At 46.4% G+C, this 23,262-nt stretch overlaps 1 protein-coding gene across 4 annotated transcripts in view; it reads right to left on the reverse strand.

The window, feature by feature from the left end:
• The window catches only part of caskin2b (CASK interacting protein 2b), a 281,832-nt gene that overhangs the window by 75,029 nt on the left and 183,541 nt on the right, over positions 1-23,262 (reverse strand). For all 4 annotated transcript variants that reach the window (XM_043714379.2, XM_088000436.1, XM_043714381.2 and 1 more), the window contains 4 exons: positions 21,742-21,839; positions 18,795-18,940; positions 8,870-8,965; positions 5,092-5,222 (listed from right to left, as the gene is read on the reverse strand). In XM_043714379.2, the coding sequence (XP_043570314.2) occupies positions 5,092-5,222; positions 8,870-8,965; positions 18,795-18,940; positions 21,742-21,839 (471 nt within the window). The remainder of the gene's footprint in view (positions 1-5,091; positions 5,223-8,869; positions 8,966-18,794; positions 18,941-21,741; positions 21,840-23,262) is intronic.

Consider the following 23,262-nt stretch of genomic DNA (forward strand, 5'->3'; position numbering starts at 1 on the left):
TGTAAGAGACTTAAATATACACTCTGGTTAGTTGTAGGTTAGATTAGTAGTTAGTTGAGTTTTGTTTTTTTTCTTTCTTGATATTTTTCTTTTGTTAAATTTTGGTTATTATATATTTAAGATTTAATTGTATATCAATGTTTGTACTTGAGAGTTTTGTTTATTTTTGTAAACTTGTAAAAATGTTAAATTTCTAATAAAAAGTATCTATAAAAAACAGGTCAGAAACACATTTGGAACAGTGACCTAAATACATCATTTCCAAGAAGACATGTGACTTCAGTTAAATGCCCAGTGGTGGTGTTAATGGATGGAATGTTTAATCTGGTGAGTTGGACACAGGCCACTAGATCAGTTTTACACTTCAGCTCAGAAGAAGCAGGAGTTCAGTTCAGAGGGGAACACAGTTTCCTCCAAGCAGGGAAATCAAGATTTCAGTTCAGGGGAACCAGTAACCCTAGCAGAAGTGTTACCTTTAAGTTGGTGAAGCTTCCAAGCTGGAATTATTTGTGTATAACTCTTTGAGGTGAAAGGAATTGAAGAGGTTTAGACCTGAAAAGTTCATGCCACCAGAATTGGAAATCAATTCAGAAAACTGTCTCAGTGGTTCAAGGAAAAGAACTGGGAAGAATTAGTTAAGTAAGAGATTTAAAGACTAAAGACTAGTGATATTTCTACACGAATGCATATCTGTAAAGGGTAGCACTGGGAAACAGGTTAAAATGTTGTTTTTCTGGACATGTCATATGTATATGTATATATAGTCACATATATATTTGTTTGCTGTTTTTATTCTTTTGTCTAATGAATTTGTGCATTTTGTTTGCAGCTTTGTGTGTATAGTCTCAGTGACTGATCACCATGGTAACCAACTGCAAAAATTAAACTTATGATCTATCAAGCCAGGTTTCATTCTGGGATTTGACATGTCCAGTAGCACCATCAGTTGGAATTATAGCACACATAGGGTTTGCGACTGTGAAACCTGCTGTTTCAGAAGGTAGTGGAAATGGATCACTGAATTTATTTAAAGCAGAGGTAGATACAGTTTTGTGAGAAAGAGAAATCAAAGTTAGATGGGAATGTGGAATTCAAAATGTAAACTGATAGCCTTACTGTATGGTGGAGCTGGTTTGAAGGGGCAAATGGCTTACTTCTGCTCTTAATGTGTAGATCTTAAAACATACATATTAACTCTACTAAAAAGCACTACAATAATGTTTATGTCAGGATTAGCTTTTTGATTACAATTCCTCCCCTTGTGTCCTCTGAGCAGTGAGAAGGTGTGGACAGTGTAAGGATGCTTGGTTATCATTCATTTCTGCATTATTCCTAGCATTAGTGGATCACCAGCCCCCTGCTCACAGAAGCTTAACATATCGTGATTGGAACCACGGTTGGGTGGATCTCATTGACTATGAGATTTTTGATTGGGGTTGTTAACCTGGGCCAATCAGATAGCCCTGGCTGGCCGAGCAGTCTAAGGCGCTGGATTTAGGTTCCAGCCTCGAAGGAGGCATGGGTTTGAATCCCACCGCTGCCACTTACGTTGATGGAATGCTATGCTGAATCGCGATGCGGGTGAATTCTGTTTCAGTTGAACACAACAATAAACAGGAGATTCAGAAGGTCTACTCAGTCTAGGGACTGGCTTAGAGCCAGAGTACTGTGCACATGTAAATAAAGGGTGACTGGTGACCAGATACCTGCCTCTATGCAATTATTTCACAACCTACAACTGGAAATTCGACCGGGTGAGCCAGTGCTTACACAGTCTAGTCCGTTGGAGAAACGTGCCACTCTCACTGTTGTTCTTTGTGGAGCAGCTTAAATGTAGTATCTCCTCTCAATGGAGGTGAAAGATACACATATGCTGTAAGTGTACAACAACAACTTCCATTTGTATAGCATCACTCACATGAGCATATTCACACCAAGTATGAAACGTAGGAGATATTAGGCCAGGTTCCCAATGGCTTGTTTAGTGCAGTCAGTTGAAAACAGTGTCTTAAAGGAATGGAATGTGGTTGCAAACTTGAGGGAGAGAAATCCCGAGGTTAGAGATGGTGGATAAGTACAGGAGAGATAAAGGAATGAGAGGATACACATGAATGATGTAAAGGTTGCTAGAGACCTGCGCAGAGATATGCTAGAGACCTGCGCAGAGATATGTTAGAGACCTGCGCAGAGATATGCTGGAGACCTGCGCAGAGATATGCTGGAGACCTGCGCAGAGATATGCTGGAGACCTGCGCAGAGATATGTTGGAGACCTGCGCAGAGATATGCTGGAGACCTGCGCAGAGATATGTTAGAGACCTGCGCAGAGATATGTTAGAGACCTGCGCAGAGATATGTTAGAGACCTGCGCAGAGATATGTTAGAGACCTGCACAGAGATATGCTGGAGACCTGAGCAGAGATATGTTAGAGACCTGCGCAGAGATATGGTAGAGACCTGCGCAGAGATATGGTAGAGACCTGCGCAGAGATATGGTAGAGACCTGCGCAGAGATATGGTAGAGACCTGCGCAGAGATATGTTGGAGACCTGCGCAGAGATATGCTGGAGACCTGCGCAGAGATATGCTGGAGACCTGCGCAGAGATATGCTGGAGACCTGCGCAGAGATATGCTGGAGACCTGTGCAGACATATGCTGGAGACCTGTGCAGACATATGCTGGAGACCTGTGCAGAGATATGCTAGAGACCTGTGCAGAGATATGCTGGAGACCTGTTAGAGACGTGTGCAAAGATATGTTAGAGACCTGCGCAGAGATATGTTAGAGACCTGCGCAGAGATATGTTAGAGACCTGCGCAGAGATATGCTGGAGACCTGCGCAGAGATATGCTGGAGACCTGCGCAGAGATATGCTGGAGACCTGCGCAGAGATATGCTGGAGGCCTGCGCAGAGATATGCTGGAGGCCTGCGCAGAGATATGCTGGAGACCTGCGCAGAGATATGCTGGAGTCCTGCGCAGAGATATGTTAGAGACCTGCGCAGAGATATGTTAGAGACCTGCGCAGAGATATGTCAGAGATATGTTAGAGACCTGCGCAGAGATAGAACATAGAACATAGAAGAATACAGCGCAGTACAGGCCCTTGGGCCCTCGATGTTGCGCCGATCCAAGCCCACCTAAACTACACTAACCCACTATCCTCCATATACCTATCCAATGCCCTCTTAAATGCCCATAAAGAGGGAGAGTCCACCACTGTTACTGGCAGGGCATTCCATGAACTAACAACTCGCTGAGTGAAGAACCTACCCCTAACATCAGTCCTATATCTACCCCCCCTTAATTTAAAGCTATGCCCCCTTGTAATACCCGACTCAATACGCGGGAAAAGGTTCATACTGTCGACCCTATCTAACCCCCTAATCATCTTGTACACCTCAATCAAGTCACCCCTAAACCTTCTTTTCTCTAATGAAAACAGCCCCAAGTGCCTCAGTCTTTCCTCATACGATTTTCCTTCCATACCAGGCAACATCCTGGTAAACCTCCTCTGCACCCGTTCCAGTGCCTCCACATCCTTCCTATAGTATTGCGACCAAAACTGCACACAATATTCCAGATGCGGCCGTACCAGAGTCTTATACAACTGCATCATGACCTCAGGACTCCAGAACTCAATTCCTCTACCAATAAAAGCCAGTACGCCATATGCCTTCCTCACCGCACTATTTAACTGGGTGGCAACTTTCAGAGATCTGTGTACATGGACACCAAGATCCCTCTGCTCATCCACACTACCAAGTATCCGACCATTAGCCCAGTACCCCATCTTTTTGTTATTCTTCCCAAAGTGAATCACTTTGTTAGAGACCTGCGCAGAGATATGTTAGAGACCTGCGCAGAGATATGCTGGAGACCTGTGCAGAGATATGCTGGAGACCTGCGCAGAGATATGCTGGAGGCCTGCGCAGAGATATGCTGGAGACCTGCGCAGAGATATGCTGGAGACCTGCGCAGAGATATGTTAGAGACCTGCGCAGAGATATGCTGGAGACCTGCGCAGAGATATGTTAGAGACCTGCGCAGAGATATGTTAGAGACCTGCACAGAGATATGGTAGAGACCTGCGCAGAGATATGTTAGAGACCTGCGCAGAGATATGTTAGAGACCTGCGCAGAGATATGTTAGAGACCTGCGCAGAGATATGTTAGAGACCTGCGCAGAGATATGTCAGAGACCTGCGCAGAGATATGTCAGAGACCTGCGCAGAGATATGTCAGAGACCTGCGCAGAGATATGTCAGAGACCTGCGCAGAGATATGTCAGAGATATGTTAGAGACCTGCGCAGAGATATGTTAGAGACCTGCGCAGAGATATGTTAGAGACCTGCGCAGAGATATGTTAGAGACCTGCGCAGAGATATGTTAGAGACCTGCGCAGAGATATGCTGGAGACCTGTGCAGAGATATGCTGGAGACCTGCGCAGAGATATGCTGGAGGCCTGCGCAGAGATATGCTGGAGACCTGCGCAGAGATATGCTGGAGACCTGCGCAGAGATATGTTAGAGACCTGCGCAGAGATATGTTAGAGACCTGCGCAGAGATATGTCAGAGACCTGCGCAGAGATATGTTAGAGACCTGCGCAGAGATATGTTAGAGACCTGCGCAGAGATATGTCAGAGACCTGCGCAGAGATATGTCAGAGACCTGCGCAGAGATATGTCAGAGACCTGCGCAGAGATATGCTGGAGACCTGCGCAGAGATATGTCAGAGACCTGTGCAGAGCACAAACGTCAGAACAGTCAAACAGCCTGCTTGTGTGCAGCACGTTCTATGTAAATGGGAAAAGAGCCTGTGATTTAGCCACACTCACTACCACCAAGGATGAAGGGCCAGCAACAGCCTCATACACCAAGACCAGCAACATCTGAACAATGCAGGAATTGGAATGGAATGTGGAACAGTACAGACAGCTGCCGTTACAAAACACATTTAAGGGTGTCAATTTCAATCAAAACCATCCCCTTGCTGCACAGAGATGTGACTGCATTTCTCCATCAATCTCAGTACACTTTTGCACCAGGGGTTGTAACATAGACACACGTTAAAATGAAATGCCCAAACCTGATAATGTCTTTGTGCCCATTCTTGGCGGCCAGATGCAGTGGGGTGGTGAAGTTGGCATCAGCGCTGTCTTTGGATTGACCCTCCAGTAAGGCAACACACATGTTACTGTTCAACAGAAGCTGTGCAACCTGGATAACAAGGCAAGGGAGAGATCAGCATTTTCAGAGCTGTTGAAAATCTCAGCCAGATTAACTACTTGCATTCCAGAGATTCTCTGTGCTCAGCGATTCTGGAGTCTGCATGCCTCCAACAGAGTTTAGCTGTTGCCAAAGCAGCTTATAATTGAGGTAGTATCGGGAATCTGACTGATCACAGTATTGTCAGCACTTAGTTATTGTTGCTGACTGCGGCTTTCAATGGGGTTTCTGATCACTGTTATCTGTTGTCCATTTGAGCCCCTGTGAAGGGCTAACGACCACGTATCTGTCAACATTGTTTCTGACTTTTCCTTCCCCAGTCCCAAGCTCCTTTTTGCTGCCTTTCCAGCTCGTCCCAGCACCAGGCTTTATTCCTGCCAGATCCCAGCTTGGAAAGACAGTTAATCCCTGTTTTTAGAACCCATTCCTTAAGTACCCACCTCCCCACAACTGGATGCCCACTCTCACTCCTTGCCCAGAAAACGCTACAAAACTCTTAATGCATGGAGGAGACACTGTGGGTCGCGTGTTGAAGCACACAAAATCGTGTACGAAGTCCAGGCTTACACTCCAGCGTCAGACTGAGGGAGTGCCTCATGATCAGTGGTGCTGTCTTTCAAACAAGGCACTGCATTGACACCCCAGTTGGTGTTCCAGTTCGATGTAAATAATTTTAATACTGAACTGGAAGAAGAGTGAGGGAGATCTCACTGGTGTCCTACCCAAAATCTAAACCAAAGCTCCAAGAAACAGATGAAGTTCTCTTTTACTTCGTTGCATTCAGGGACAAAGTGACTGCCTTATTGCCTGCATTACAGCAGTGATTACAGTTCTAAAGCACTTTATTGGGTTCCATGCCCTTTTGGTATGTCCTGAGGTTGTGAAAGTTGCTATATTAAAGGCAAATCTTTCATCGGAGGGCTAGTAAATTTGCCTGAGAATGATCCAGGCCATGATGTGTGGTGTAGTCCTGAATGGTTGATCACCATCACGATCAAGAGTAGTGCTGGTCCCTCCTTTGAAGTGCCCTCCATTTAGCTTCTGCTGGGGTTTTCTCTTTACACGTATCCTGTGCCATCACCTGGCCCCAGGTAACCATTAGACTCATGAGCCAATTGTCAGCTGAGGCTTTTGTGCTATTTAACTATAGGGGGCTTCATGGCCTCAGCCCTGTCCAACTCTGAACCTGAACTGATGCCCACGCAAAGACACTTCTTAGCGAAAGCTAATGTATAATGCTAAAGCCGCTCAGATGATCCCCTCCCTGGCAGTAACCTGGCAACACAGGGGCCAATGTGCTCCAACAACTGAGAATGGGACTGTAATAATCAGAAAGAATGAATGGAAAACAAAGTAGGGATATGCAAGTTTCATAGCTCCTTGAAAGTGGAGTTGCAGGTAGATAGGATAGTGAAGATGGCGTTCGGTATGCTTTCCTTTATTGGTCAGAGTATTGAGTACAGGAGTTGGAAGGTCATGTTGCGGCTGTACAGGACATTGGTTAGGCCACTGTTGGAATATTGCGTGCAATTCTGGTCTCCTTCCTATCGGAAAGATGTTGTGAAATTTGAAAGGGTTCAGAAAAGATTTACAAGGATGTTGCCAGGGTTGGAGGATTTGAGCTAAAGTGAGAGGCTGAACAGGCTAGGGCTGTTTTCCCTGGAGCGTCGGAGGGTGAGGGGTGACCTTATAGAGGTTTACAAAATTATGAGGGGCATGGATAGGATAAATAGGCAAAGTCTTTTCCCTGGGGTCGGGGAGTCCAGAACTAGAGGGCATAGGTTTAGGGTGAGGGGGAAAGATATAAAAGAGACCTAAGGGGCAACGTTTTCACACAGAGGGTGGTATGGGTATGGAATGAGCTGCCAGAGGATGTGGTGGAAGCTGGTACAATTGCAACATTTAAGAGGCATCTGGATGGGTATATGAATAGGAAGGGTTTAGAGGGATATGGGCCGGGTGCTGGCAGGTGGGACTAGATTGAGTTGGGATATCTGATCAGCATGGACAAGTTGGACCGAAGGGTCTGTTTCCATGCTGTACATCTCTTTGACTCTATGACAAACTTGGCCTTTACTTGGGCTCAAAGCTGCAAGATGTAGAGAATCCATCCAGCCCGGGCTCTTCCTGCACAAAACCCCCAGCTGCGCCTCCATGTTGGTGCTGTGTGGTGAACACACCTCCCCAAAATAAGTTAAAGTCATTCTTCAACATGCAGCTGATGTTTCGATCAGCAGGTACTGTGGGCAATGGCATCGACAGGATCAAACACCAGCAAGCTCTCTACACTCTGATCTGAAAGTGCACGTGTAAAGCTAGCTAAGGGCAAAGGTCAGGATAACACACCCCCTCAAACTGCAAAACAGACACTAAGGAGGAAGGCTCATGAGGATAATTTCATTTAAACACTTACTACTGTTAGCAAAGAGATCAGTAACTTGGGGGTACAGGTTACAAAACACTGATGGAGGAGTGGAAGGCGAGTTTACAACTGTGACAGCAGGATCAATGTATTACTGTGGGAGGAAACCCACGCAGACACGTGGAGAATGTGCAAACTCCACAAAGACAGTTGCCTGAGGTGGGAATTGAACCTGGGTCCCTGGCGCTGTGAGGCAGCAGTGCTAACCACTGAGCCACCATGCCACCCCATGGATTGATTTTATTCCTGAGTGTCCATTAAGCAGTGGACAAGTCATTGATGGGGTTGTGCTGTAAAACATTATGTTCCAGCTCCAGCTGTAGTCATACATTGATCCTGCTGTCACAGTTGTACATACACAGACGGTGCTAAAGCAAGAAAGAAAGACTTGCATTTACCTAGCGCCCTTCACAACCTAAGGTTGACCACAAGTCCTTTACAGCTAAAAATCACTCTTATAATTTAGGGAAATGTGACAGTCAGTTGATATACAAAACCTCACAAACTACAATGAGATGACTGACCAACTCAGATGTTTTAAGTGGAGGCACAGCTGCTTCACAGTGCTAGGGACCTGGGTTTGATCCCACCCTTGGTTCTGAATTAGTGATTATCAGCTAAGGTTTTGCATTCAGATCCTGGAGTGGGGTTTGAGACGCTGAGCTTCCAACACCTCCAGGAGCCACCACAGAGAACCCCACTAATACCTGAAGTGAACTGGCATCTCTGGGTGGGTTCGATTGTTATACTCAACCCTACGCCTTCCAATTTCAATGTCCACTTCTTCACAAGTCTCAATCCTGGTTCCAGTCTCTTCACAATTCATGTCCACCCCTCTTCCAACATTCCAATTCTGATTCTGGATCTCTCTACAGTTTCCAATCCCAGTCACACACACTCCACAAATTCCAATCATGATTCCACTGGCTTCACCCTTCTCAATCTCAAAATCCGTTCCTTCCATTATTCCGAATCCCAATGCCCACTTTCTCCACTTCCCAGTCTCTCTACATTTCCAAACCCCAATCGCGCACTTGTTGACACAGATTGTGTGCCTGTATGAACAAATCTGGTTAATCGTCCTTTCTAAGCAATGATCCTGGAGTTACTCAGTCTGCCTCAGTTGTTAAACAGTCTTCCATCACCAGAAACCGGAGCATTGAGATTATGAGGAAGGTCCCGAGTTACAGACAATTTAAGGAGCAAACAATCTTACCTTCAGTCTGCCAAACTCACACGCGAGATCCAACGGTGTCTTCTTGGCCTTATTTACGATGCATGGGTTGGACTGGTGCTGTAGGAGCATCTCGGACTGTCAGATAAAATAATCACAGTCTTGATTACACCAGACGGACAAGCCTGTTCAAATTCCATCTTGATTTACAGATCACAGAGCCCTTTCTTTCAGCCCTTCCCTGCCCCCCTTCCCCCCACTCAGCTTATTGAGTCAACCCATATCTCAGTCGAGTGTGGTTCAGTAGGCAGCACGATGGCTCAGTGCTGCCTCACAGCGCCAGGCACCCGGGTTCAATTCCAGCCTCGGGTGACTGTCTGTGTGGAGTTTGCACCTTCTCCCCGTGTCTGTGAGAGTTTCTTCCGAATGCTCTGGATTTTCTCCCACAACCCAAAGACATGCAGGTTAGGTGAATTGACCAAGCTAAATTTCCCATAATGTTAGGTACATTAGTCAGAGGTAAATGTAGGGGAATGCGTCTAGGTGGGTTACTCTTCAGAGGGTCAGTATGATCTTGTTGGGTCGAAGGGCCTGTTTCCACACTGTAGGGGATTCTACAATCTCTCAAAAAAGTACCGTTTAATCTAATCTAATCTCGTTGTTGTGGATCTGTTCGCCATCTAATCTCCATTACTCAACAAGTCAAACATTTCATCAAAACCTTTGTATGCCCTCCATGATCTCTCCTACATTTCATACAACCTGGTGTTTGGTGGATCAATTGTTCAGTGCTGTATTATGCAAGTTTGGAAATTCATCCACGCTCATTAATTGGTTAAGGCTGGATGTGGACTCTGAACAAAGTAAGCAGACACCCGAAAAACAACTAGAAATGGAGCTTTAAATGTGATTGAAGACATTGTGTGATTCCATTCATTTTTTTAAAGGTGGTGTAAACAAATTTGTTGTCTCTGCATTGCTCCAATACACAAAAACAGAACATACTTTTTTGAGAGATTGTAGAATCCCCTACAGTGTGGAGGCAGGCCATTTGATCCATCAAGTCCACACTGACTCTCCAAAGGGCATCCCACCCATTCACCCATCCCTCCCCATCCTATTCCTGTAACCCTGCATTTCCCAGGGCTAACCCACCTAGCCTACAGATCCCTGGACACTACGGGCAATTTAACATGGCCAATCCACCTAACTTGCACAACTCTGGACCGTGGGAGGAAACCAGAGCACCGGAAGGAAACCCACACACACACACGGTGAAAATGTGCAAACCCCACACAGACAGTCGCCCAAAGCTGGAATTGAAACCAGGTCACTGGTGCTGTGAGGCAGCAGTGCTAACCACTGAGCCACCGTGCTGCCCTAAATTTTGATTTCTAAATGTGCTTTATTTGAATTGTGATATACAAGATTAAAAACTATGTTAAATCTCACTGCAGTACGACAATACTGTGTTTCTGTAGCATCTTAATTTGATTAAGACCTCCAGTGTACTTCACAGACACATTTTACAAGCAACGTTTGGCACTGAGCTGCATAATGAGGTAGTAGATCTGGATGATCAAAGGTTTGGCGAAGGAGGTAGTTTTTAAATGGGTTTTATAAGAAGAGAAAGAGGGAGAGAATGGTAGAGAATCAGAGTGGTACTGAAATATGAAAATCAAGAGTTTAGTGCTCAGGCAATGAAAGGTGTTTGAATGATTTTATTGTCATGTGCATTGAGAAAAACAATAAAATACAGTGATAATCTTTGTCGTCACAATCTGGCGCCATTTTGAATAGTTTAAGAATAAGCAAAAAAAATTAGAAAGACGTAGCTTAGAGACAGTCCATTAGTCCTCAGCCAGCTCATCATCAACAACACCTATACTGGCATCCTTCCTCCACCGCCTCACCACCTTCCACACCAGACTCCAACAAACGGTGAAGTTGCCAATCCCCAGGCACCACTTTTTGCCAGTGGACTTACCTCTGCCAATGTAGCAGCCGCTAATTTCAATACCAGATCCTGTGCTCGCCCCAGAAAAGTAAGTAAGAGCCCACTCGCTGCCACCACATGTTCTGTGCTGGACCCACTCACCCCCTCCTAAGTTCCTCACCCCCTCCAATGCCATCCAAGCTCAGGACAAGAGGTAAGTAAAGGAAAGAAGAGAAAGCAGAAAAGAAAAGTAGTTGGAGTTGACAGGCCCCGGCTCATGGCCCCTACTCCACCGCCATCTTGATGACATCACCTGGCACCTGGACTGGAGATGCTGCCTCCAGTGGTGGAACAATTGAAATTGAGGCTGTTCAACAGCTGGAGAAGCACAGATATTCGTGTGGCTGGAGATAGAGAGCAGTAAGGTCATGAAGGAATTTGAAAATGAAAATGAGAATTTTAAGAGTGACATGTTATTTAACTGGGATGTAAACAGGTCAACAAGCACAGGGAGCAATGAGTGAACGAGTCAAGGAGCGAATAAGGACATGGGGCAGCTGAATTTTCAGATGGTCTTCAGTTTACGGATGTGTGAATGTGGGAAGCCAGCCAGGATTCCATCGGAATAATCAAGACCATGGGTAACAAAGCTGGGGAGGGCACTAGCAGCCGATCAGGCAGAGGAGCCATGCAGTATCGTCCAAAAAATAACCACCAATGCAGCACTGTCAGCAACTGTGCTCGTCTTCGGATGAATGCAAGGAAGACTTGACTATGTTCATCTTTTCCCTCAGGAAACAACACAGGAGCTGAGTTACTGTGAAGAACAATTGATTCTGTAAAGATGATGCCACAAACAGCAGCTGAGATGAGCAGTCAGTTAATCTGTCATCATGATGTCAGCTCAGGCACTAATATCAGCCAAGACTCTGGAAGGAACTCACTGCTCCTTCCTCCAACCATTTATAAAATCCAAATAAGCCAACACAGGTGGGCTTTTAAAATTTAACATTTGTTGTGAAAGACAATGTCTCTGACAGTGCAGCTCTCCCTCAGTGTGACTCTGAAATCACAGCCTGCATTACATACTCAAGGCCTGAACACCACCCCCATGTCCTTTACTCACCCTCACACCCCAGACCCTGTCATTATGTGAACGGCTTTCAGCAAAGCTAACCCATTCTCACCTACACATTGACCCCATTGTCAGCTTTTCTCTTCCCCTGGCACATTATCACCCATCCTTTTGTCTCCCTCACTATTATTCTCTCTCTCTCTCTGGGCTCTATCTCCATCTGTCTCCTCACTCATTCCCCACATCCCAACCTGTCTTAAGAACATAAGAAGCAGGAGCAGGAGTAGGCCGTCTGGCTCTTCGAGGCTGCTCCACCATTTAATAGGATCATGGCTGATCTTTTCATGGACTCAGCTCCACTTACCCACCCTCTCACCATTACCCTTAATTCCTTTACTAATCAACAATCTATCCATGTCTGCTTTAAAAAAAAATTCAACAAGGTACCCTCAACTGCTTGACTGGGCTTCCTGTTAACTATCATTTCTGAAACTGGAAACGTTAACTCCATTTCTCTCTCCACAGATGCTGCCAGACCTGCTGAGTTTCTCCAGCACTTTCTGTTCTTGTTTCAGATTTTCAGCAACAGCCAGTCTTTGTTTCATTTATTTACTTACTTAGGTCTCTGGTTGACTCAGCCATTCATCCCCTTGTTGTTGCAAGGGCATTGTTGACATAGAAAATGTCTGACATATGTACGTAAATAGTAGTCACTGCGCTGCAGAAGAAATCTTCAGACATAATACATCAGAAGATGCTTTAACCGTGTGATCATGTACTAGAGAAATATACGTTCCTTTTGATCATTTGCTATTATCCAGGCTCTCCTACCCTCTCCTGATTTCTTGTGTTGGGCAGTCCTTTGGAAAATGTGGACAGAGAAAGGTTGCTTAATGAGTAGGGGATTAAAACAAAAATCTTTAAGCAACTCGGCTGCAGATCTGATCAATCTGCCAGTGCAGTTTGTCAGGCAGCCAATAGGAGGCATAGGAGAGCCACTGTGGGAATGTGAGGGGAAACTGGCCAGTTCTCTGTAAGCACCCCCCCCCCCCCAAAAGGGAAGAGGAGACACAGCTTTTTCATTATTTTGTTTGACACGGGCCCTCAGGATGTAGAAGATCGAGAGAGGAGGATTTGAAACATCCTGTTGAGCGACTTTCCCCAGCTCTGAGGGGTCTAGAAGTGAGCAGTGAAGGTGGTGGTGAAGGGTAATGAAAGTTACCGGTGCTGAGCTGACCCCACACACAAACCCCAGCATTGGTGTGATTCAATCTGATCTGTCTTCACAACATTGCCCAGGAAGATCCATGGTTTAACCCTTTCCTTCTGCCCCAGCAAGACTGAAGTTCACGCAGCAGTGTGGCAGGTAGGGATATGGGAAACGGGCAGGAGATTGGCATGAGATAACAGACATGATTGGGCTGAATGACCTCTTTCTGCAACATAATAATCCTTTGATTGTGAGAGTCTGTGAATGGGGTTTGGGGAGCGACAGTCTCAGTATTTTCCCAAATGCCACCTTGTCTGACCCTTCAGGCCAAAGTAATACCAACACAGCCTGACACTGCCTCCAGCCAACAACAATGACTTTCATTTATATCCTGCCTTTTAGCTGCTCACATCCCCCAGGGTGACCACTTCAAACCAGCTGTGACACTGCAGTTGCTGTCAGGTCACATGGCCAAAGGAAGGCTCAGTTGAGGAGATGGGTTTAAGGAGGATGAACTTCCGCCCAGCTCCCAATGGCACAGCCTTCAAAGAGAGGGATACTCAGTCATTACACTGACAATGTTCCCGGTCCCACAGTCTGTACACTGGTGGTGTTCCCGATCACAAAGTCATTACACTGCAGTATTCCCGATCCCATAGTCCACACACAGGCAATTTCCCCATCCCGCAGTCATTACACTGACAGTATTCCCGATCCCATAGTCCACACACAGGCAATTTCCCCATCCCGCAGTCATTACACTGACAGTATTCCTGGTCCCATAAGTGATGCATAAGTGATGTTCCCAATCCCACAGTTCTTGCACTGATGGTGTTCTTGGTCCAACAGGCCATACACTGATTCTATTCCCAATCCCACAGTCCATACACTGGTGATGTTCCCGATCCCACCGCCCATCCACAGGCAGTTTTCCTGATCCCACAGTCTGTACACGGACAGTGTTCTTGATCCCACAGCCACACACTGACGGTGTTCCCAATCCCACAGCCTGTACACGGACAGTTTTCCTGATCCCACAGTCTGTACACGGACAGTGTTCCTGATCCCACAGCCACACACTGACGGTGTTCCCAATCCCACAGCCTGTACACGGACAGTTTTCCTGATCCCACAGTCTGTACACGGACAGTGTTCCTGATCCCACAGCCAACACACTGACGGTGTTCCCAATCCCACAGTCCGCCAACTGACAAGTGTTCCTGATTTCACATCCCTACCTTCCCACAGTGTTGATGTGAATCTGCCGTTCCCTGTACATTCCCTCCTTCTCTCTCTGACCTGATCCCTCCTTTTCCATGGTGGCGCCGAGCTCAGACCCTGTTCCTGCCCCAGTCCAATGCCTGACACTGCTCCCTCTCCTTTTGTGTAATCCACGTCAGGCTTCCATCCTTCACCCTGGGCTAAGGAAAGGCTTGTTTTCATGTTTCAGATGAAAGTCGGCAATTGCCTTTTAAACACTCATTTCATTTCAAAACAAACAAGTCTTGGCTGAACAAGTCTTGGCTCGCTGACATGTCTGAAAGATTCTGATAATTATATGCTCTTTAAGAAACACCCTCCACAACTCTCACCAAATCCTCAAATCTCACCCACAATCAGCACAGGGCCAGAGAAGGAGAGGTCTGGATATTTAAAGGGACAGTGCCCTGAATTAATGGTGTCAGTAATGGGCCTGTCCACCAGTCAGAAAGCCATTGGTAACTTTGGCTTGCCCATTCCTGGGATCCCTGATGGGATGGAATATCAATGAGACAGTGACAGCCCACACTCTGTGTCCTGTGCCGAGAATGACAAAGACTGCACCAAAAATGCCCCCAGCTCTCTCGTCCCAGCAACACCCCTCGGAGTTGTGGTCACTTCTGGGACTGCTGCTTGGTGACCCAGAGAGGGTCACTGGGATTTGGCAGAGGGCGAGGGTCACCGTGGAGGGTAGGTGCAGATCCTCTTTCAGCATGGTGTGACGGTAGGACCTGGTGTCCGAGATACGAAAGTCGGAGGAGTTGTAGACAGTGAGGAAGGATGTAGCAGGTTACAGCGGGATATAGATAAGCTGCAGAACTGGGCAGAAAGGTGGCAAATGGAGTTCAATGTAGCTAAGTGTGAGGTGATTCACTTTGGTAAGAGTAATAAAAAGATGGGGTACTGGGCTAACGGTCGGATACTTGGTAGTGTGGATGAGCAGAGGGATCTTGGTGTCCATGTACACAAATCTTTGAAAGTTGCCACCCAGGTAAATAGTGTGGTGAAGAAGGCATATGGCGTACTGGCTTTTATTGGTAGAGGAATTGAGTTCCGGAGTACTGAGGTCATGTTGCAGTTGTATAAGACTCTGGTGCGGCCGCATCTGGAGTATTGTGTGCAGTTTTGGTCGCCATACTATAGGAAGGATGTGGAGGCACTGGAACGGGTGCAGAGGAGGTTTACCAGGATGTTGCCTGGTATGGTAGAAAGATCGTATGAGGAAATGCTGAGGCACTTGGGGTTGTTTTCATTGGAGAAAAGAAGGTTTAGGGGTGACTTGATAGAGGTGTACAAGATGATTAGGGGTTTAGATAGGGTCGACAGTGAGAATCTTTTTCCACGTATGGAGTCAGCTATTACAAGGGGGCATAGCTTTAAATTAAGGGGGGGTAGGTATAGGACAGATGTTAGGGGTAGGTTCTTTACTCAGCGAGTCGTGAGTTCATGGAATGCCCTGCCAGTAGCAGTGGTGGACTCTCCCTCATTATGGGCATTTAAGCGGGCATTGGATAGGCATATGGAGGATAGTGGGCTAGTGTAGCTTAGGTGGGCTTGGATCGGCGCAACATTGAGGGTCGAAGGGCCTGTACTGCGCTGTATTCTTCTATGTTCTATGTAAGGAGCTGCATCCTGCCCTCAGGAACCCACCAAGAGGGCAGGACAGCCCTCCCCTCAGGAGGTAGAATCCCTGCAGTGACAACTTGGTTGGCCCCGAAGGGCCTCAACTGACCCAGGAAGGCAGCCCTCCACCTCTGCTCCCATCCTTCCTCCCAGTGACCCTCTCTGGGTCACCAAGCTGCAGTCCCAGACGTGGTCACAACTCCCAGTGGCACTGTTGGGACCGAGAAGCTGGGCGCTGTTCTCAATGCCATCTTTGGCTTTCTCAGCTGACTGTTGTAATGCCAAGAGGCCGACATTCAACCTTCCAACCAATATAAATCCAGCAGCCCCTCCACGGTAACCAGACAAAAGGCCTGCACTTTGTCATTAATGGGGAACGTACTGTTTATGATATCCTGGTATTATCACACTGTCACAACGTTGGCACAAATGCAGCCAATCCCACACAAACTGCCTTTCACACGGTGAGCTGTCTCCTGGAAGTGATAAACAATAAAATCCCAAGACATCAACACTTCCTGTCATCAATTGGCCTGGAACCCCAATTGTGCGAGTTATACATTTCACTTCTCTTCCACGTTCCCAGGAAGAAAATTGGAGGTTAGTTGCTGTGATTCATCCAATGAGTGGGTGAACTACTCTTCAGTGACCCCTCATAAAGGAGAGGTTAATCAGCGAACGTGAGTAAGTATCGCATGATCAGGAAGGAGAGATCATGCTGGAGCCAGACACAGCGCGAGTGAGTACAGAGGAACCTCGAATATCCGGCATTCGATTATCCAAATTTCAGATTGTCCGAACAAGACTGCAAGATCCCGACACTTGGCTAAACTGTGTTATCCAGCATTCGATTATCCTAACATTTGATTATCCGAACAAAATACCCCCCAGCTTGTGTCATTCGGATAATGGAGGTTCCTCTGGAAACAGTGTGGTAATGCGGTGCAGAGAGGAAGTGCTTTTTTGGCTCACAGTTTGTAAAGGTTTTGTAGTAGGATATTTTGAAGCTCAGGATCAGAGCCCAGCACTAAATAAAAACATCATAAGAAAATTGTAAGTTCATCAGTTGTCAGTAATAGTTGCTAATTTGACTATCTATCATAGGATAGATACCTTTGGATTGAGGGTAAACAGGATACATACTTACAGATTACAAACTAAAAGACCAGTGGGAGTTTTTTTAAAACAAATTAAGAATGAAGTAAATAGAGATGCAGGACCAGGAGACATGTTGTGGGAGCTGCTGGACCCCATTGTGATCCTAATGACCACATCCGCAGCAAGTGTTGGTTGCTCGAGAAAGCTCAGAGTTGATGTGCTGGACTCTGAGCTTCAAACACGTCGATACATCAGGGAGGGGACGAGTTACCTGGATGCTGTGTTTCAGGAGGCAGTCACACCTCTTGGATTAATTAGCTTGGATTTGGTCAGTGCTCAGGGACTGGAGGGTGTGACTATGAGTGAGGTAGGTAGAGGGATCCAGGAGGTAGTGCTGAAGGATCCTCCACCTTTGAGCTTATCGAACCGGTTTGAGATTCTTGCTCCCTGTATGGACGAGAGTGAGGGCTGTAAGGAGGTAGGGCAAACTGACCATTGCACTGTGCTGAGGGGAGAGAAGAGAAATGTAGTTATAATCGGGGATAGTCTAGTCAGGGGAATCGACAGTGTGGTCAGGATTAAGAGTTCCGAAGGCTGTTTCCTGCCTGGTGCCCAGGTTCAGGATTTCTCATTTAGGCTTCAGAGGAACTTGGAGTGGGAGGGGAAGATCCAGTCACAGTCCACATAAGTATTAATCTTACAGGTAGAAACAGTAAGGGGTTCTGCTGAGGGATTATGAACAGCTAGGGGCTTAATTTAAAAGCAGAGCCAAAAGATTATAATCCCTGATCACTACTTGAGCGCGAGCAAATCAGCACAAGAACAAGATTAAAGGAGTAAAAGATTGGTGTGGTCATCACAAAGGAGAAAGTACTGGGGAAGCTGAAAAGCCTGAAGGTGGATAAGTCACCTGGATCAGATAGATTACACCCCAGGGTTCTGAAGGAGATAGCTGAGGGGGTTGTGGAGGCATTGGTGGTGATCTTTCAGGAACCATTGGAGTTAGGGCGGGTCCCAGAGGACTAGCTAATGTAACAGCCATGTTTAGGGAGGGGAGGAAAGAAAAGGCAGGAGACTATAGGCTGGTTAGCCTGACCTCGGTCATTGGTAAGATTTTAGAGTCCATTATTAAGGATGAGATTGCGGAGTACTTGGAAGTGTACGGTGAAATAAGGCTGAGTCAGCACGGCTTCGACAAGGGGTGGTCATGCTTGACAAATTGGTTCGAATTCTTTGAAGAGGTAACAAGCAAGTTAGACAAAGGAGAGCTAGTATTCATGATCTATTTGGATTTCCAGAAGGCATTTGAATGGTGCCTCACTGGCCAGCCAGTGGAACCATAACCCAATGTGGATCAGAGTGGTGAGGAGCAGCAGATCAGCAAGCCAGAAAAACAGATGGACACCAGTCATGCAAAACCTGTCAAGCAACCTTGGAAACGACTGTCAAGACCAACAATGTCGCATCCATCAGCCAACCAACCCTCAGGAACTCTTGTGGCATCATGGTAGTGTTCCTAATCTGACCCAAGAGGCCTGGGTTCAATATCCACCTGCTCCCAGAGGTGTGGCTGAACAACTCGAGTAAAATATCTACAACCAACCCTCACTGGGTCACTGTGAAGGAACAGATTCAAAATGTATGACATCCCATCCACAGCGATTTTGTGGTCACCATTAGTACACTCTAGTGTTGGCAGAGAAATGGTCCTCCTCAAGGACTCTAGGAGATCGGTGATGACACAGGGTGGGGGGCTCTCACTTACCACGTCATAGTGTCCATACTGTGCTGCAAGGTGCAATGGGATCTGACCGTCCTGCGAGGCAACATTTACCACAGCTCCAGCTCGGAGGAGCAATCGCACGGGTTCCAGCTTTCCCTGCCATGCTGCATAGTGTAATGGCCTCATCCCTGCACCAAACATCACACAGCATAGAAAGGAGCACCATCAGTAATAAAACAATACAAGGAACATTCATCTGAACATCAGAGCTAGGCCAGTCAGGATGGCATTGCCCGTTCACACGACGGACGATAGAAATCTGGAACACTCCCTCACTGAAAAATGTGAATGCCAGGACACACTGGATGAGATCAGTCATAGAGTCATAGAGATGTACAGCATGGAAACAGACCCTTCAGTCCAACCCGTCCGATATCCCAACCCAATCTAGTCCCACCTGCCAGCAGCCGGCCCATATCCCTCCAAACCCTTCCTATTGATATAACCATCCAAATGCCTCTTAAATGTTGCAATTGTACCAGCCTCCACCACATCCTCTGGCAGCTCATTCCATACATGTACCACCCTCTGTGTGAAAAAGTTGCCGCTTAGGTCTCTTTTATATCTTTCCCCTCTCACCCTAAACTATGCCCTCTAGTTCTGGACTCCCTGACCCCAGAGAAAAGACTTTACCTATTTATCCTATCCATGCCCCTCAATTTTGTAAACCTCTATAAGGTCACCCTTCAGCCTCCGACGCTCCAGGGAAAACAGCCCCAGCCTGTTCCAGCCTCTCCCTGTAGCTCAAATCCTCCAACTCTGGCAACGTCCTTGTAAATTTTTCTGAACTCTTTCAAGTTTCACAACATCTTTCCGATAGGAAGGAGACCAGAATTGCACGCAATATTCCAACAGTGTCCTAACCAATGTCCTGTACAGCAACAACATGACCTCCCAACTCTTGTACTCAATACTCTGACCAATAAAGGAAAGCATACCAAACGCCTTCTTCACTACCCTATCTACCTGCGACTCCACTTTCAAGGAGCTATGAACCTGCACTCCAAGGTCTCTTAGTTCAGCAACACTCCCTAGGACCTTACCATTAAGTGTATAAGTCCTGCTAAGATTTGCTTTCCCAAAATGCAGCACCTCGCATTTATCGGAATTAAACTCCATCTGCCACTTCTCAGCCCATTGGCCCATCTGGTCAAGATCCTGTTGTAATCTGAGGTAACCCTCTTCACTGTCCACTACACCTCCAATTTTAGTGTCATCTGCAAACTTACTAAACTGTACCTCTTATGCTCGCATCCAAATCATTTATGTAAATGACAAAAAGTAGAGGACCCAGCACCGATCCTTGTGGCACTCCACTGGTCACAGGCCTCCAGTCTGAAAAACAACCCTCCACCACCACCCTCTGTCTTCTACCTTTGAGCCAGTTCTGTATCCAAATGGTTAGTTCTCCCTGTATTCCATGAGATCTAACCTTGCTAATCAGTCTCCCATGGGGAACCTTGTCGAACACCTTACTGAAGTCCATATAGATCACATCCACTGCTCTGCCCTCATCAATCCTCTTTGTTACTTCTTCAAAAAACTTAATCAAGTTTGTGAGACATGATTTCCCACGCACAAAGCCATGTTGACTATCCCGAATCAGTCCTTGCCTTTCGCTTATTGTTGGAGTGAGGGAATCAAAGGGATTTACCAAAAGCAGCTAAATGTAGGTGAGTTACAGATCACACAGGACCCCATCGGACGGCAAAGTAGGCCCAAGTACAGACTGTGCCAGCTCCCACCTTCCCACACAAGGAAAATGTCACTCCCTGTCTTCTCCACTGGCTGGGCAAGAAACGAAGCAGACAGCTTCAATGGTGAGGATGCAACACGCAAAATGAAGAAAAAACCATTTATATTGCACTTTTGATGGAGTAAAACATCCCAGTGCACTTTGCAAGAGGATTATCAAATGAAACTGTGATGCCCACATTCTAATTCTAAACAAGTCCTATTCACCCCTGTCTAGAATGCCCCCATTTTAAAGTGCTTCCCCTCACTTCCAAATGACTCATGATCTCACATTGCCCTATTTCTGGAACTTCCACCTGCTTCTAAAACCCTCAGCAATCTTAACGCGCCTCCAGCTCTGGCCTCATGCATCCACGGTTCTCTTTGCTCGTCAATCGGTGGCCGTACCATCACTTGGCTAGGCCCTGTAGTTATGGAATCCTCTGCCCAAACTTTCACCGACTCTTCACCTCTCTCTTTGAGGCTTGGGAAAGCCCTCAAAGGAACATCTGGAGTTAATCCAATCCTAAGCCCATTGGGTAAAGTATGAAGTTGGACACATAGGGCTTTTTGTGACACAGTGGTAGTGTCCTTGCCTCTGATTCAGGGCAGCAAGGTTCAGGTCCCACCTGCTCCAGAACTTACCACAGCCACTCTGAACAAGGTGATTAAGAAATATCTACTACTCTCAATAATAGGTTTAAGCACAGGGGTCTACTCTCTGACGTATTGCCCCTAGGTCCTAGCAGTCTCTCTTTATCAGTGTTCTCAGTCCTTAAATAGACAATCCCCTTCACCTGTATACTATAACTAACAAACCATTCACATTTGGTCATTATACAGTGTTATGCATATCGATAACAAATTTTGTTTCATGTGCCATGGAATGTAAGGCTACGCTAAAGGCACTAAATGCATGGATGTTGTAGTGGTTTAGGGGGGTGTTTCACACTGTAGTAGACAAGCAGTAGAGTGAATCCATGAACATCACAGGCTTTCAGGAGCATCTTAAAGAACAGGAGACGGGCGAAGGGGATTCGGGAGGGAATAGGCAAAGCAGCTACAGCCACAGCCTCCGACAGTGGAGCAACAGAAATCGGGGTGAGCAAGAGGCCACAGATTGGAGGAGGACAGGGAGCTCCACGAGCTTGGGCAGGAAGCTGAAAGCTTGGGAAGAATATAAAATAATACAAACCATTGCTGTCCTTGATATCCACCATGGCCTGGGCTTCGAGCAGCAATGAAATGAGCTCAGTGCTCCCACTAAGGGCAGCATGGTGCAAAGCTGAGAATCTGCAGATAGAACAGACACACTTCAACAACACAGTCACAAACTGTGGTCCTGAGACCCTTGTACATCACATTGTCCTTCATTCATCAAAGCAGCTCCATGGTTTCAGAACCTTAAAGGTCAGATGTTGGAGAACAAACTATATTTTAGTCCTGCTAAAATAACAAGGAAAACACATTTTGTGACATTTCAGCGACCTTGGTTTCCCTGAAGTCAGGATTCTAACGCATCCCCCCTCCCTAACCATAGCAGTCTCTAATTGTTCTTTTGTAAAATACTCCAGGATTTTCACCTGCACTTCTGAGCTCAGGGTTTCATCACACGTTCCAACCCTACGCAGCCAACACATCCAGCCTTGTGGCTCACTGCCCCCCTAACACCATATGGAAAGACTCATTACCAAATTCCTATTTTCAAAATAAAAACACAGGACGTGCTAGAGAAACTCAACATCTGTGGAGAGAGAAACAGAGTTAACATTTCAAGTCCAATATGACTCTTTGCGGAAGATAGATTGTGCGAAGGAACCTCCAGGAATAAATGTAACCGCAGTTGGCAACTTTAGTGGAACAGTAATTGTTGAAGGCAATGATAAGTCACAGGAAACTGGGTCTAAACTGTACAACTCTGTGCTCAGCGGACTGCCTCTAGTTCTGATCACTGAGGTATGAAGGAGAGATTTAACAGGCTATTAACAATAGACACAAGACCCACTGATCCCTAGTGTGAACGTACTGGACAATGAGTAAGGGACTAGTGAAAGACTGTTTCCCAGTGCTGCTTGGGAAGTGGATATCCTGGTCAAACCAACATAAAAGGAAGCAGGAGACATTTCTATCTCATCAGGCAGAGGCGGAGAACAAAGGGGGACAGCAAATGAAACCTGACGGCAAAAACTGACCCCCTTCCCCGGAGTTGGAGAGAAGACAAAGCGGGTCTTCCACAAAATGAAACATTGCTTCCTCTTGCCACTCTGCAATTAACTTCTGGACCAGAGAGATATTTCATGACTCACCAGCAATAAAAACTGTCAGAAGGTCCAATAATGACCACTGAGAGGCCTCACCTCACCAACTCTTTGACCATCCCCTTTCCAGGCAGGAAAGGTGGCTGGTCTGTGGGTTGGGGCATGGGACCCCGACCCTGCCAAACCTCTCCCCACAACATCCCCCGTCCTGCAAAGACAAAATAAAACTCACCCGGTTATTACTCGATCACCTCCAGAGGATACCTCAAGCAGTTGTCCTTAGGACCCAAAAGCTACCGTTGTTTGGTTAACCTGCAACTTTTGCTAATACTCCAGTATCAGAGCACCTGATAGAGTGGGAAACCTGCCAATGGGCGGATTAGGCTGGCAATTAAGTGAGAAAGGGGTGTGTTCATCGCCATCTTAACATGCGTTTCAGCACGCTTAGTTAAAACCTG

This window comes from Chiloscyllium plagiosum, unplaced genomic scaffold, assembly GCF_037043375.1.
Source record: "Chiloscyllium plagiosum isolate Xiang-an unplaced genomic scaffold, Cpla_swu_hap1 HiC_scaffold_25, whole genome shotgun sequence".
NCBI lineage: Eukaryota > Metazoa > Chordata > Chondrichthyes > Orectolobiformes > Hemiscylliidae > Chiloscyllium > Chiloscyllium plagiosum.